Source organism: Balaenoptera musculus, chromosome 4, assembly GCF_009873245.2.
Source record: "Balaenoptera musculus isolate JJ_BM4_2016_0621 chromosome 4, mBalMus1.pri.v3, whole genome shotgun sequence".
In the NCBI taxonomy this organism is placed as follows: domain Eukaryota; kingdom Metazoa; phylum Chordata; class Mammalia; order Artiodactyla; family Balaenopteridae; genus Balaenoptera; species Balaenoptera musculus.
In genome coordinates, this window is record NC_045788.1 from 22,441,885 (window position 1) to 22,458,672 (window position 16,788).

Sequence of the window (16,788 nt, forward strand, 5' to 3'; positions counted from 1 at the left end):
AGCCCAAAGTCATTAACACTAACTGATTTGGCCATTTATTTATTGTTGCAGAAATATAAGTACAATTATATTAGTTTTATGACTTGTCCTCTGGTACTGAGATAGAAGAACTGAATTGTCTAGGAATATTTTCCTGTTCAAAACTTAATCTTAACTCTAAAGAAAAAATATAAAACATTTCGAACATTACGTAAGAGTTGCCCATGTGAGAAGATGCTTGATCACAAATCAGCATCTATAGTTCAGAAGATGGGCATGGGAACTGTAGATGTTTGAAAGCAAAAGGTTTATTGTAGGGATTCAGCTGTTTACGGGATCTCACCAGTGATTTTCCTACCCCAGATCCCATTGAAATGCACCATGGATGGCTCTGATGTTATTTTCTAAATGCCTATGATCTAGATGTTGTTGAGCTGATCCAGTTAACACACTTTTCAGGAGCTCTAGTGGCTCAATATTGGCTACAATATTACCTTTTCGTGACTTCTAATAGTGACATTAAACTCATGTTAATGTTCGGACATTAAACTGATGTTAGTTTCCTTAGTAGAATCAGTGTGAAACTATTGTTTTTTTTCTGTCTACAGCACCTAAAAGTGTATATCCTTTCCCCTCCAGTAGGTTGCCCAGTAGCCCTCATGCTAGACTTGGGTTTCAACTGAGTATAAACAGCATGCCTTTCTCATTTGCCTCTTAAAGCCCCCTTTTTAGGGCTCGGTTTCAGTTGCCTGGAAGAGGAGTTGAAACTGAGTGTTCAGATGTTTCTTACTGTGGACAGCAGTCTCATTTGTCTTTAGGATTTTGCTTCTCCTGAGTGCCGTCAGGCATTTTTTCACTTTGGACTCTGTTGTCCTCAAACAGTTCTCCGTAGTAGACTGATACTTATTTCTATCTATCTATCTATCTTTCTATCTATCGATCTATCTGTCTATCCATCCATCCATCCATCCATCCATCCATCCATCCATCCATCCTAGGTCTTAGTTGCAGCATACGGGATCTTTAATTGTGGCATGAAGAATCTTTTAGTTGCAGCATGTGGGATCTAGTTCCCCTAACCAAGGATTGAACCCAGGTCCCCTGCATTGGGAGCACGGAGTCTTAGCCTCTGGGCCACCAGGGAAGTCCCTAGACTGATATTTAGAGTCTCAAAAATTTTGTTTTATTTTTACCTCTTGCTAATGCGGATCTAAGAGTTATTAGTCTTTATGGTGGCGTTTTGTACGCTGTAATTTCCAAAATGTGTCCATAGATGGAAACTTGGTCACTGTGAAAAATTGATGAACATTTGAGGCTTGTCATTCACCCCTGCCAATCTTCTTCCACCTTCTATAAAATTAGCATACTGTTTAAAAAATATTTATTCATTTATTTATTTGGCGCATCGGGTCTTAGTTGTGGCACGCAGGATCTTCGTTGCGGTGTGCGGGCTCTTCATTGCACTGCACAGGCTTCTCTCTAGTTGTGGTGTGTGGGCTCCAGAGCATACGGGCTCAGTAGTTGCGGCACGTGGGCTCTCTAGTTGTGGTGCGTGGGCTTAGTTGCCCCGCTGCATGTGGGATCTTAGTTCCCCGACTAGGGATCGAACCTGCATCCGCTGCATTGGAAGGTGGATTCTTACCCACTGGACCACCAGGGAAGTCCCTAGCATACATTTTAAAATGAAAACTTCTGAACTCAGTTCATTAAGTCTTTAAAATGATAGGCCATGCTATTTGGTACAAAATAAAATGTGAGTCATTGTGCCTCCCAAGGCCCCTCAAAGTGAACTTGAAATGTGCCATTATAGCCTTATTTTAAGTAACAGGTCTCCAGACAGGCCCTCCAAATTTGGCAAAATTTGTAGAACTACCTAGGCAGGATGTAAGAACACTAACAAACAGAAATTAATTTTATTCCCATAGATTTTTTTTTTTTGCTAATAATATTTTAAAAGTAACCTGCCCAAAAGTATGTGTTAAAATTTATACAGCATGAAATAGAAACATCTGCTAATTCATTTATACTTCCCTGCATGTAAGGAAATATAAAAATGTGAATGCAGTTTTCTTTTAAGTCAAATTAAAACTCGGCCTCCTCTGTCAATTGTAGAGCTGCAGCATCCCCTTGTGGGGTTGATGGTAACTACATGAAAACTCAGGAAAAGCTTTATTTACCTTCAGCATTTCAGGCATATTCTTTCTAATCTTAATATTCTAGCTCATTAGTGTTGATAATATCTAGTTTTAACTTTATCATATGTAGATCACAGAATTTGATTAGACTTTTTGAATAGGTAGTATACTCACATTGTTCACAGTTCAAAAGGTAAAAGTCTATCTCCTGCCCCTGTCCCCCAGCTAACCATTTTCCCTCTTCTGAGGCAGCCACTAGTTTGAGATTGTGGAAGTATTTTATGTAAGTATAGGCAAACACGGATATATCCTTCTTTCCCATTCATTACACAAATGTACACACTTTAAAAAAATTTTTATTTTATGTTGGAGTATAGTTGATTAACAATGTTGTGTTAGTTTCAGGTGTACAGCAAAGTGATTCAGTTATACATATACATGTATCTATTCTTTTTCAAATTCTTTTCCCATTTAGGTTATTACAGAATATAGAGCAGAGTTCCCTGTGCTATATATAGTAGGTCCTTGTTGGTTATCTATTTTAAATATAGCACTGTGTGTACTTGTCAATCCCAAACTCCCTAACTCTCCCTCCCCCCCACCCTTCCCCCCTGGTAACCATAGGTTCATTCTCTAAGTCTGTGAGTCTGTTTCTGTTTTGTAAATGAGTTCATTTGTGTCTTTTTTTTTTTTTTTTTTTAAGATTCCACATATAAGCGATATCATATGATATTTGTCTTTCTCTGTCTGACATAACTTCACTTAGTATGATCATCTCCAGGTCCATCTGTGTTGCTGCAAATGGCATTATTTCATTCTTTTTTAATGGCTGAGTACTATTCCATTGTATATATGTACCACATCTTCTTTATCCATTCATCTGTCAGTGGATATTTAGGTTGCTTCCATGTCTTGACTATTGTAAACAGTGCTGCAATGAACATTGGGGTGCACATATCCTTTTGAACCATGTTTTTCTCTGGATATATGCCCAGGAGTAGGATTGCTGGATCATCTGGTAGCTCTATTTTTAGTTGTTTAAGGAACCTCCTTACTATTCTCCATAGTGGCTGTACCAATTTACATTCCCACCAACAGTGTAGGAGGGTTCCCTTTTCTCCACCCTCTCCAGCATTTATTGTTTGTAGATTTTTTGATGATGGCCATTCTCACTGGTGTGAGGTGATATCTCGTAGTTTCGATTTGGATTTCTCTAAGAATTAGTGATGTTGAGCATCTTTTCATGTGCCTCTTGGCCATCCATATGTCTTCTTCGGAGAAATGTCTGGTTAGGTCTTCTGCCCATTTTTTGATTGGGTTTTTTTTTTTATATTGAGCTGCATGAGCTGTTTGTAAATTTTGGAGACTGATCCTTTGTCAGTCTCATCGTTTGCAAATACTTTCTCCCATTCTGTGGGTTGTCTTTTCATTTTGTTTATGGTTTCCTCTGCTGTGCAAAAGCTTTTGAGTTTAATTAGGTCCTTAATGGACACATACTGTATCATATTCTGTACCTTACTTTTTTTCACTTTCAATTTAGTAGAACTTCAGTAAGTATTTGTTGACTTTTTATAGTGATTAAGAGTATGGACTCCAGAACGAAACTGCCTTGGTTCAAATCCCAACTCTGTCATTAACTACCTGGGTGACCTTGGACAAGTTGTTCCACCTGCATGCCTTTGCTTTCTTTGGCTATCAAATGGGGATAGTACAAACAGTACCTGCCTCCCAAAGTTGTTAGAGGATGAATTGGTTTCATGTAAAGTAAGTTACAAGTGGGTATACCGTGGGTATAACTCAGGCTCTCATCATTATAGTTATTGCTGCTGTCATCACCATTATTCCACATCAATACATATAGAATTTCTGCATCTTTTTTTTTTTTGGTACCAGTATTCCATTGGTTTGTAATGGTATAAATAAAGAGAACCTTAGTTCTCTGATCATCTAGTTCAGTCTCATTTCACCAGTTACATCAGTGTCAGAGAACTTAACATGTGCAAAGCCTTTGTGTGATTGTACACACTGGTACAGTAATTTCCTCCTAAATGATCCAAAATGAACATTAAGAAAATAGATGCAAACATCTTTTCATGTTATAATTTAAAATTTTGAAAGTAAGATTCAAGTAGTAAATAAAACACATGGTTGGAGTTTTTTTCAATATAAGCACTTTATACAAATTTAAAACTAGATTAATATTTACTTTAAGATGAGTTGGTTTTCTAGTTTGCTAATTTTGGCACCTATCTTTAATCTCCTATCTTTAGTAAAACTCTGTTGATAATGATTATCTTTCTGGAACCAGAAATAACATTTAAGTATTAGTCATGGTGCCTCCGAACAGTTATTTTCCAGATTAGGCAGCATTAGACACAAATAATTGTAGTTTTTGCCTGCCTACCTCAATTTTAATTACACAGACCTTGTTAAAATTTTTCAAATGCCGATTTTTTTTCTGTTAAGGGGCTGTCAAAACTGCTGACTCTTGAGAACATTAGGATTGCTTTTTTGTCTAACTATGAATGAAAAAAGTACATGTGAGCAACTGAGTGCCACTTTCAGTTGATAACTTCTCTTTGTTTCCTGTTCCTTATTCTTTCAAACTGAAACACTTCATTCAAAAACTGAAGAAAATATACTTGAGGTTTTTTTTTTTTTTTTTTTCCCTAGACCTCAGACACACCAGATATCCTCTACTTAACAAATCTTGAGGTTTTTCTTTTTAGCTCTAATTCGTACAAGACTGCTTAATTCACCAGGGCTCCTTTAGATTGTTTAAATTGAGATTTTTGTAACAGTGTTTTAAAATAATAAATTACATGTACATAATTATATAAATAATGACATTATGTATAGTTATTTTATATATATATGTTTTTTAACTTTTACTTGCATTTATTTTTTTGCAGCATTTATTCCCGGGCCATAAGTTTTTGTTTCTTCAGTTTCTTCTGGGATATCTTTTTCTTCTGTGCAACCTCCTCTTCTGGTTTAGGAACAATCTGTTCTTTTTCTGTGAGGATCATCTCTATGTGGCAGGGAGAGCTCATGTATGGGTTGATCCGACCATGAGCTCTGTAAGTCCTGTGCCGTATCTTGGGGGCTTTGTTCACCTGGATGTGCTCAATGACCAGAGAATCTACATCTAAGCCCTTAAGTTCAGTATTACTCTCTGCATTTTTGAACATGTGCAGTAAAAATTCAGCACTCTTTTTGGGCCTCCGACCCTGTGTCCAGCCCCACTGTTTGGCCTGGGGCACACCTACGAACTCCACCATTGTAATGATGGAATGGCGCACATTGCTTCTGTAAAGTGACATCCTTCAGATACTTGGTGGCTTTTCAGATATGCATACACTTAATGGCCTGGGCAGTTTCACGAGCGTTCTTAAAGTGAACACGAAGATTTGAACCTCTTGATTTGCCTGATTTTTTGTGGTTTTCTGGGTCAAGTGAATATCGAACCATTTTTAGAGGTTACCTCAGGCCGTTTACCGGAAAAGCTATTTAATATATTTTAAGTGGTAACAGTTATATGTATATAAATGTTTTATAAATAACATTTACTGTGTACAAGGCACTATTCTAAGTGCTTTACTTATATAACTTCCTTAGGGATTAAATCAGTTAGATACTATTATTACCCCTTATTTAAGAGGTAAGGAAACAAGCACAGAGAGATTGAGCAGTTTTCCCAAGGTCATACAGCTGTGATTTGGACCAAACTCTTTGACTCCAAAGTTTGTGCTCTTAACCAATGTACCATAATAAATTTGTACTTTGGCATAAATACTTTTGAATATGTTTAAAACTCAAAAGTATTCTCTGTTTTAAGCTGTCAGCAAAGATTTGAGTGTCCCTTGCTTATAAAATATTATTAAAAAGAAAATCGAGTGAGTGGTCCCTTCTCATTTAAAAAAATGATCTTTTCAAGGAATGGGTAGGACAATTTTGAAATTCTGTATTTTGTTCAAGTAGACATGGGTGAAGTATTTTGTCCATAGGAATTTCTTATCCTGCCAAAGAAACCCAAGGAGACAAGTTTAAAAAGAGCGGCAGGAGCAGGCCCTTCTGGAGTTCCTGAGCATCCTAAAACAGTGTATGCATAAAAATGAATAACTGCATAACACTGCCCTAATTCCCTCTGCAAAGAATGTGCCATGTTAGGACTATAGACCTATTTTGCGGGTATTTTGTAGTTTTATGAGAGTACCAGAGGGATAAAGCATATTCCTTCCCCCAGTAATTTGGAGATAAGGGAATTAGAGATGCCCTCTGAATATAATTTCTGTAGAACAAACCAAAACAGAGTCTGTAACCTGACTAGAGTTTGAGGACACTGTTTAGGATGGATAGGTGCAGTCCCTGGGAGGCAGAGCCGGGTTTTAACTGTAACGCAAGTAATTTTATCCTTCCGTATATGGAAAACATGAGTTAAAATAGAAGGGGCAGAATAAAAATGTATCCCAAAGAGGCCAACATGGGTGGCGACTGCCCATTCAAGCACAGTCAAGGCGGTAAGGGGATTCTGTTCTAGAAGTATTGTTCTTTCCTTGGCAAAATTGTCTTAGCTGAGAGATTCTTAAGATTTCCTTAGATCTCTGTGTTGTGTCTCTGTACTCACCACAGCACCTTCTGATAAATAATTTGGCTTTCCAAATAGCTTACCAATAGGTAAAAAATGTATTGATCAAACATAAACAATTGTATTAACAGGTAAAAAGAGGTATTAGTTGAAGTAGGAGATGTAGATGAAACACTATGGGAAATGGTGATAATTGTTGAAGCCAAGTGATAAGTGCATGGGGTTGACGGTGAGGGTGTTGCTTACTAATATTATCACTCTTCTCCCTACTTTTGTGAATTAACATTTCCATAATAAAGTGTATTAGTCACAAAAAAGTGTGGGTCTCTTTGCCATTTGACTGTTGTACAGTCTTTCCTCGGTATCCATGGGGGATTACTTCCAGGAACCGTGAAGTTCAAACCCATGTTGTTCAAGGGTCAACAGTATTTCTTTTCATAAATTTAGTAATTGGCCTTCTATTTTAAATATATTAGTCTCTGTGCTCAGTCATTGCAATTCAGGTTCACTTTGAGATGTGCTGTTAAAACTAGGTATCTGAGTCTGCAAAGCTACAGAACATACACTGCATTGTTGGAAGCTGACCAAAGTGATGCCCACATCAGGATGCTTGGGGGTCAGCCAGCTAGACTTCCCTTAGAGGCACTTCAGAGTCATCTTTGCTAATAGCCTTATTTCCCATTATTTCCATAGGCAAATTGTTTAAATCAGTATTTCTCACATCAGAGACTAGAAGTTCTGAAGGTTGGTCTTCTGAGACAAGAATTCCTGTTTTGTGGGTAGTGATATAATTTCTGTATAATTTCTTCTCCTTATATTACCATTCCTTCACCTTTTAAACTTTGCTTGGTTAATTCTCTAGTTCTCTTTTATATCTTTATCATATCTTTCTGAAAGCTAGAATTCTATTAAAACCCCCTCTCTTCTATTTTTAAACAAGTTAGTCTATTAGGGGAAGACATCAAAAGTAAATATCAAAACTACTGACTCCTTTATACAAAGCATTCTAGCTAATGAGTGAAGGAGGGATGATAGAATTATAGTTATCATTTTGCAACCTGTGCAGATTAATGACTCTCGGCAGTGGTCATCAGTGATTGCTAATATCACAAAAAGAGGAAACAGTCAGACATTAGTGCCTCTTGGTGGGACTACACAACACTCTAAATGAAATGTTCTTGCCAGAATATGAAATCTGAATCTAACCAAGCCCCTAGATCTATCTACAATACTACAGGAAATACAGAGGAGACAAAAGAACATGTTAAATGACATCACAGAGATAGAGTTAACACAGTCCCAAGTCTGGAAAATTGTATAGATAAATTACCTGATTTCTTAGTGGTTAGAGGGAATCTATAGGTTAAAAGAAACTTAAGCTATCAACCAATTACAATCTATAAAACTTGGATTTGACTAGAATATAGAAAACTGTTTAAGTTTGGGAGAATTTGCATACTGATTGGATAGTAATGATTTTTAAAAGTTTATATATATATTTATAGTTATATAGTTGCATATACTTAAATATTTATAGATGAGGTTATAAAACACCTGGAAATTGTTTTAAAATAATGCAGGAGTGGGATGGGAGGAGTGAGTAGAGAGATGGCTAAAACAAGAATAGCCTTGAGTTGATAATTATTGAAGTTAGGTGATGGTACATGGGAGTTCAGTATGCTACTCTTTTTACTTTTGTATGTATTTTTTAATTTCCATGACAGAAAGTCTTTAAAAATAACTTAGATTTCTGGTTTTGGTCCTACAAACTTCTCTTGAGTTTTAAACACTTCTCTTTCCTTGGAATATTTAAAGCTGCCTCTACTTTTTACATATATATTTTTTGCCTTTTACTTACCTGAAAAAATTCATGTAAATCTGATTTTTGCAAATAAAAACATTTTCAATATATTTGCACTGTTAATCCTTTAATAATATAAAAATCCTTTATAAACCTTCTATCACTAACTTTTAAAAAATAAGTTCAAATTTTTACAATGTAGGATTTACCTTAAAATGAGATCACTTATACCTTCTTGTAGTACGTCTTATCTATTTCAACGAAATGTGTCTTTCTTAAATTTAGTTGGTAAAGAGTTATTTTTGATAATATGTTGGATTTTGTGTTTTATTTTTTATTTTTTTCCTAACCTGCAAGCTAATCAGACTCTTATTCAGTCCTTTTGAGATCTTGATTTTTGTATTATCTGTACTTTTTTTTCCTGGATTAAAATCTATTTTTAGCTTTCTATTTCAATAGACAGCCACTATTAAGCCTCTGAAAATTAATACTCTGCTATTTAATGAATTATCCTAACATTAAATATTAAATTGACTTTTTTGATTTAGTTTTTTAATAGCTTAGCTGTTTGTTTACCTCACCAACTTTGATGCCCATTACCATTGCATAGAATTGATTCTATTTTTACTTTAGGTACTTGCTACAACCAAGAGACAACGGAAACAAGTCATCTAAAACTGATGACCTGGGATCCCTTCGATTAAATATATGTTATACAGAAGACTGTGTGCTTCCTTCAGAGTACTATGGTCCTTTGAAAACCTTGCTGCTAAAATCACCAGATGTTCAGGTACTTTAAAAATCTTGTGTGTTACTTAATATGGAAAGGCTAAAATAATTCTGTAAATGATGAGGAAAAGATTTCAGAGTATCACGTTTTATTAAAACTATATATACATGTGTATATATGTATATACACACACACACTCTGTATGTATGTGTATATATATATAAATATATATATATTCTGAACCAGAGAGTACTGTATACCAATATCTGCTCCAAATTTCATCTCTGATAAAGATCTAGAAAATTAAATATTATTCTATACAACAGTTATCATTAATGAACATATTTGAATTACTTTTTAAAGGCTAATGATTGAATATTTAATCATGCTTCTTTGATTTTGTGCTTGTTTTCTACCTTTCTGTATTCTAGCCGATATCTGCCTCAGCTGCTTACATTTTGGGTGAAATATGTCGAGATAAAAATGATGCTGTTTTGCCCCTTGTACGACTGCTGCTCCACCATGATAAACTTGTTCCTTTTGCCACTGCAGTAGCTGAATTAGACTTGAAGGATACACAGTAAGAGTTATATTTTATTAAATGTTAATTATGTGCTGCTGTTGAAATTGGACCTTAATTTGCCAGATTGCTTTTGTAATCTCAGTTCTTTTGTATTGACCAGCCTTTCTGTATAGAGGTCTTAAAAAGAACTGCTTAGCAAGTAATAAAAGGCAGTTCTTTAAGTTAGCAAGCAGTATCCACCAACAGTAAAGTTAACAATTAAAAGATTTTTTTCACTCATTGTTAAAATTTCCTGTTACTAATCTTTGCTTCTTTATTGTAATGGGTCACATGTCACAAATAAAACACCAGGACAAAAGGGTTTTTTCCCCCTTATCCATTATGTGGCACCCTTACATGCCCATGTGTGACAGTAAAAGCAATTAGATGGCTTCCTGTTCCTGTCATAGTCTAACACGTTTTAGACACACACTACTTTTGTAGTTCAAATATAGGTTACTTTTTTTTGCTAACTTATTTTTTTGTTTTTGGTAAGTTTGAAAATCCTAATTGTAGCAGGTTGGTAAAAATTACTAAAATTGTATATATGACCAAAGTCGAATACCTCATTATTGATTTTACAGCCTTTGTTTATTACGCTTGGTTTCACCTTATTTCTATTTGTATTTCAGAGATGCAAACACAATTTTTAGAGGAAATTCCTTGGCTACCCGATGTCTGGATGAGATGATGAAAATAGTGGGAAGGCACTACCTGAAAGTAACATTAAAACCTATTCTAGATGAGGTACAGAATATAACCTCTGATACTAATAAGTTTGTCCTTATTATAGCATCTCTTTCATCAAGTTATCTACTGATGGGGATGATATATCCATTCACACATTACTGAAAGAACACAGGTGAACACTTTAGAAGTAAAATAAATGATTTACTTTTCCATCAATGGATTTTTACTTGAAGGGCACATTGTAGTATACTCTACATAATTATTTCTTTGTTATAGGGTTTATTTTAGCTGGAGTTTCAAATATATGAGAAATGTTTTTTGATATAGTTCTTTAGGCATATTGTATACATTATCTCTGGATGGGAGTTTTAAACTTCGTTACAGTTTTAATTTTTATAATTGTATGATCAGAAAAATAATAGTTATTTTCATTTTGCCAAATTATTTAGAAAAGAGCATTAGATGAAAAATTAATCTATTTTCCAGATATGTGAATCCTCAAAATCCTGTGAAATTGATCCTATTAAATTGAAAGAGGGAGATAATGTAGAAAATAATAAGGTAAGTCTTCGCTGTCTTCATAACTGCATTAAAATTGGTCTTAATGGTATACCTATCTCCCACTTATGTTGTAGTAATGTTATTTGGAGGGAAGCAGTGCTTTTTATTTGCATAATGCCCATACTGTTAGCAGCATTTCCTATGTCTAGTTTTTAGAATGTTATTTCCCTCATTTCTCTTTGGATCATTTTATTCTCTGCTGCTTCTTATGAATTTTATTCCATACATTCACCTCTTATATCTAACTAGTCTAAATCTGATTCATTAAATGAGTTCAGGATGCAATTGTCCTTTAGCTGAGTGCGTTTAGAGAAGGGAAGCAAAGCTTTAGAATACTAGATGGTGACTGCCTAATATATCTCATTTTCGCTGCGTTTTTTTCCATAAAGGCTATTGAAGATGTATAAAAGTCAAAATCTTAATGTTTACCTTTTTAAATCCTGCAGGAGAATCTGCGCTACTATGTAGACAAGTTATTCAGTACAATTGTAAAGTCAAGTATGAGTTGCCCCACTGTAATGTGTGATATCTTTTATTCTCTAAGGCAAATGGCCACTCAAAGATTTCCTAGTAAGTGCCTTGTTTTACTAAAATACGCCATTTTTTTTTTCTATACTTGATTTTTCTGTAGATTTATTATCTATTTGGTTTATGTGAATGTGTTCATGGTTTGTTAAGTATAGTCTTCTTTCATTTTTCAAAATAGTTCTAGCTTTTTAATGAAACATCTGATTTAATTTTCTTGTAATCTCAAAACAGAATACTCTTGTTTATTTCAATATAATAGCAACTTTATACAAGCAAATCAAAATCAACAGTAATTTTAAGAAAGGCAGAAATTTAGAACCCTGACAGTATATAAGTAAATATTTATACCAGCTGCTTATGAGACTGTTAAATATGATAAACAAAAACAGCTTTGTTATTTGTACCAACTACCTTTTCCACTTGCATGCATTCAAAATAGTGAGAATTTTTAAGTTCTGTACAACTGACTAGATTTGACAGTTTGAGAATGCTAAGGTTTTAGTGATGAGAGGTTTTTGCAAAAATGGTTTTAGACATTAGAAACATCTCTGTTGCAATATACATAGAATTTTGAGGTAACATATGTCAATATCTGGCATGCTTTAATTTTGCAAGAACACCTGTGTCAAGGCTTTGCTTAGAAACATTTCAATTAAATTAACAGTTGCTATCTCTGATTGTCAATACTTGGAATTATTCTAATTATATGCATCTCTAATAAGTAAATAAACTTACTATGGCTGTCTTTCCAGATCTGCCTGTAATGGGGGGGAGGGTAAGGAGGTAAGGCAGCTGCTTTAAATTATCAGTCTTATCCAGCCGTGTGAAACTGTAAGTTTATTTCTGTAACCACCTGAAGAGATTTTGCTATTTCATCATATTTTTTTAAGTGTGTTATGTGCACACAGGTGTGTGCAGTTATCTGCTGCTCCACTAAATTACCCAAAGCTAAAGTGGGGTTGAGTTGTCTAACTAACATGTAGATAAATTCAGCCCTAGATGTCTTTGCTAATTATAGTAAAAATATAAACAGTTAACTTGAAATAAGCATACTAAATCTAGACTTTGTAACGAAAATAAGGGGAGCAGAGACATTAGAGTATGGAAAGATGAAATGCCGACTGAAATTATATTTTTAAGTAGTGTGTTAGAGCATAATAACCACATTGAGGACTTAGTGAACAGGCACAGTGCTGGCCCGAATTATCTCCTCTCACCTACACAACACCACGTGAGATAGGTACTGCTCCCCTTCAGTAGTTAATGAAACTGAGGTTTAGGGAAGTCAAGTAATTTGCCCAAGGTCCGTGACATGGCCAGCAGGCAAGCAGGGTCTCACACCTGGGCCCAGCCCACTCCAAAGCATGCTACTAATCACCGTACTCTACACTACCCAGTGAATTTGGCCTTCCGTATGCATTAGCTGTTTAATTCTTGTTTATGTGGATAATCTAAAACACATCCTATGATTTTTTAATAAATGCAAACATATTTCCTTAACTATCTTTTTGTTGGCCTTAGATATTCTCAGTAGACTCCAGTAGTGATAGTTCTGTTCTCATAAAGTATTTTCATTATTTTCTCATTTGTTCTTACTGCCCTGGGAAGATGGGTGGGGAGTGGGGAGGCAGTCATGGGAAGCAAGTGTTATTAAAGAACTACACATTAGATGACTTGTGGGTGACCACCTGCTGAGTGACTTAGAAGAGTTAAAACTCAGACCAAATGCAGACATTGTTTCCCTCACCTGCGTCTCTACCATCTGATTGATTGTTGCGTTAAGTGTTGACTCCAGTCAGCAACAAAAGCTGTAGCTGAATGATCACAGCCACAAGTTGTCTTCAGTTCATCTGCATTTTTATAGGGAATATTCGTAGCTTTTTTAAAGTAAAGATTTCTGTCTAACTGTTTTTATTACATAAGCTTTAATATTGTCAAGATTTTTGAGGGGAAAATTGAAACAGTATCCTAAAACTGAAGACAATCGCCTATCTTAGTCTTAGGGGATTCAGTATTACCACTAGGTAGTGCTAGATACTACTTTTATTTTTGTTGTTGTAATTTCAGGAGTCTCTTCTTGCAGATGAGGAAAGAGGTATTTTTCCAAATTAAAATATTTCTGACAACCTAGCAGCTTTGTCTTTCACTTTCTTTATTATTTATTATTTCTTTCAGATTTTTTTCTAGTCATAGGATTTTTTTCCTTTAATTTAGTCATAACCATTACTATCATTTCATCCACTCAGTTCTTACTATACAAATTATATTTATCTCCTATTTAATTTACATGTTTTTCCAATATTTTTTACCTTGTCATCTTCGGTTTTTAATTCAGTGTTTTTGTGCATGACATTTCACCGTTTTTTTCCTGCAGATGACCCTCATGTTCAGTATTCTGCAGTGAGCAGCTTTGTGTTTCTTCGTTTCTTTGCTGTAGCGGTAGTATCACCTCATACTTTTCATTTGCGACCTCATCATCCAGTAAGTGTTGTTCTTCTCAAAGCTTTATTCCATTTTAATTTATTTTTATTAAAATAAGAAAAGATAAAATAACAGGCAAATTTCACTTGGCTATGTTTTCTTATAACGGATACTTAAATTTACTGGGCATTTTTCTTAGCCATTTCATTCTTTCAGAGAAGGTGGAAAATTCTGTTTTTTTGTTATTGTTGCTAAAAGATATGCACATGAATAATAATACTATGTTGGTAATAGCTGCAGCTTGGTGATGGGTACAAAGAAGATTCATCATCTTTTCCCTCTGCTGTTCTGTATGTTTGTAAATTTCCATAATACAGGGATGTCTCTTTTTTCTTTCATTAGTTATAGGTTTGGTTTGATCTTGCAGATATCTTTAAATCTCACAGAAATTTGAAGAGGCTCATTTCTGAAAGGTGTAGAAACTTTCATTGGAATGTAATTTGTTTGGTATCTCCATATTTTTACTTTTTATTCACCTGAGATGATGATACAAATATATGAGATTTAAAACTTAAGGCATATAATCTTTCTGTTCTGAAGTCATATTTAGTTACTTAAATCTGAGCCTGCACTGCATAGATTTACATGTTTCTTAACATTTTAAAATTCCTTATTTTTGCTGTTTCGGTTTCCTTCTCCTACAGTGTATTATTGCTAATTCTTTAACCTTTTATGTTCCAAACATTTTATACTCTTATCTAATTGTTTTTGTTGCTGATTTTTATAACAAATAATAATAATAAAAGCCAACATTTATTTAGTCCTTGCTTTGTACTAGGCCTTCTTCTAAGTACTTTATATGTTCTAACTTACTTAGTCCTCCCAGTAACCCTGTGAGGTAAATTCTATTCTCATCTTTATTTATAGATAAGAAAACCACAATTCAAGAACTTCTCCAAGGTCACACAACTAATAAATTATGATTTGATCTCACTCAGTTTGAACTGGACTAAGAAAGTTCACTGACTGACCCACTCAGTCTTCCCAGGCTGTAAGCTTACCCCTGTTCCTTCCTGCCTCTTAGGCAGTCAGGTGTTTGAGCACCTACAGTGTGTCGGATGCTGTGCTCAGCACTGGAGATGCAGTGATGAGGAAGAGACACTCCCTGCCCTGAGGAAACTCGCTAATACAGTGTGGGGAAGACACACAGGCTTTGGAGTTAAACTGGGCTCTGCGGCCACTGCTTCTCTTGACAGCTACACCTTGGCCACTTACTTAACTTTGAGAACTGAGTAAAACCATGCTGCTGTGGCGGCATCACACGCTTTCTTGTCAAAGAACAAATGGTCTCTGAGTAGCTACAGCGGAGGATTGGGCCAGTGCCTTTTGTTCATAGGGCTGTCCTTTCTGTGGCTGTGTTACTGAAGCTGTACAGGACTGTGGGGCAGCAAAAGCTTGATGACATTCTGGACATAAACAGAACTCCTACCTCTGAGCTTGTGACCCTGCCTTATATTCAGACTTGAATTTGCATATCCCTGTAACAGATGTTACAATAAAGTCCTTCTAACCACAGACTCTGTATTTGAAGTCATCTTTCCAATCAGTATGTCAGAAGGATTGCTTCAAACTGTCATATAACTTTACTGTTTGCTTTTAAGTGAGCCTTTCATTCTAATTGGGGAAATAAGGCAAATATTTAAGACACATAATCTAAAACTACATACATAAACCTAAAACTAGCACCTGATTAGTACCAAGTAAGGAGTATAGACAATCCGTACTATAGCAATTGAGAGCAAGGAATGATCCCAGTGACCTAAGGGTGATGACATTGTCAAGACTAGTATTGAAAGTTACAGAGTGGTTGAGGAGGAGAACCAATTAAAGGTCGTTAGATTTTACATTTATAAGTTCTTTGAATTTTGAGAATATTAGTAGAGTAGAAAAGAAGAAAATCCAATTGCAGAAGATGAAGGAATAAGTAGGTGAATGCAGTTTTACCTAGGAAATATATCAAAAGTGAGCTTGCCCTGCTGCTAAAAGACATGGGCAGATTCAAGCATGTACATGTGTGTGTGCATATACACATGAATAAATACTTCTTTTGAAAAACACGAATTTTAAAATATGGGTTATATTAACATTGACATGGTAGACCATTCTTTTGAGAAGTTTCATAGTGAAGAAGAAAGATTGAACTTTCCTTCTCATCCTATCCCCTAGTCTGTCACTGATAGCTCCTTCCAAGACTCAACCAAGGCAGACTTCTCTAACCCTTCAGTCTGGGTTAGGCTCCTCTCTTATATGTGCCTGTAGCACCCTGGGGCTTTCTCTGTCATGGCACTTTTCATACTGTTCTATAATCATCTATTTATTGTCTCTGCATGTGGACTGTCAATACCTTAACAGCAAGGGCTGGATCTTTTTCAAATTTGTGTATCCCAAGCACATGGCACAATTTCTAGGACAAGTAGGTGCTCAGTAAATGTTTGATAGGTGAAAGATGGTAGCTCAGAGAGAGAGCTCATCAAATGATGTCTTTTCCAAAAATGGGGAAGGCTATGTATGGTTTAAATAGAGGAGAAGAGACCAACAGAAAGGGAGAAATTAAAGACAGAAGGGGACTTACTAATATATCAATATACTGGATGATTCAGAAAGAGTGTCTTTAAAAGAAAAAGTGATAGGATAAACTTGCGGGGGGAAAGAACAGTTTCTCCTTTGAAGTATTATGGTGAATCCTATGAAATTGTTTTGTTTTTTTTATAGATCAAAAATAGTCAACAGCAA

General features: G+C 35.3%; 1 protein-coding gene and 1 pseudogene across 4 annotated transcripts in view; one reads left to right on the top strand and one right to left on the bottom strand.

The window, feature by feature from the left end:
• RASA2 (RAS p21 protein activator 2) overlaps window positions 1-16,788 on the top strand; it is a 113,515-nt gene that overhangs the window by 70,416 nt on the left and 26,311 nt on the right. For all 4 annotated transcript variants that reach the window (XM_036850478.1, XM_036850480.1, XM_036850479.1 and 1 more), the window contains 6 exons: window positions 9,137-9,293; window positions 9,665-9,813; window positions 10,428-10,542; window positions 10,972-11,046; window positions 11,493-11,616; window positions 13,949-14,055. In XM_036850478.1, coding sequence (XP_036706373.1) covers window positions 9,137-9,293; window positions 9,665-9,813; window positions 10,428-10,542; window positions 10,972-11,046; window positions 11,493-11,616; window positions 13,949-14,055 — 727 coding nt within the window. The remainder of the gene's footprint in view (window positions 1-9,136; window positions 9,294-9,664; window positions 9,814-10,427; window positions 10,543-10,971; window positions 11,047-11,492; window positions 11,617-13,948; window positions 14,056-16,788) is intronic.
• LOC118894331 lies at window positions 5,030-5,585 on the bottom strand (annotated as a pseudogene).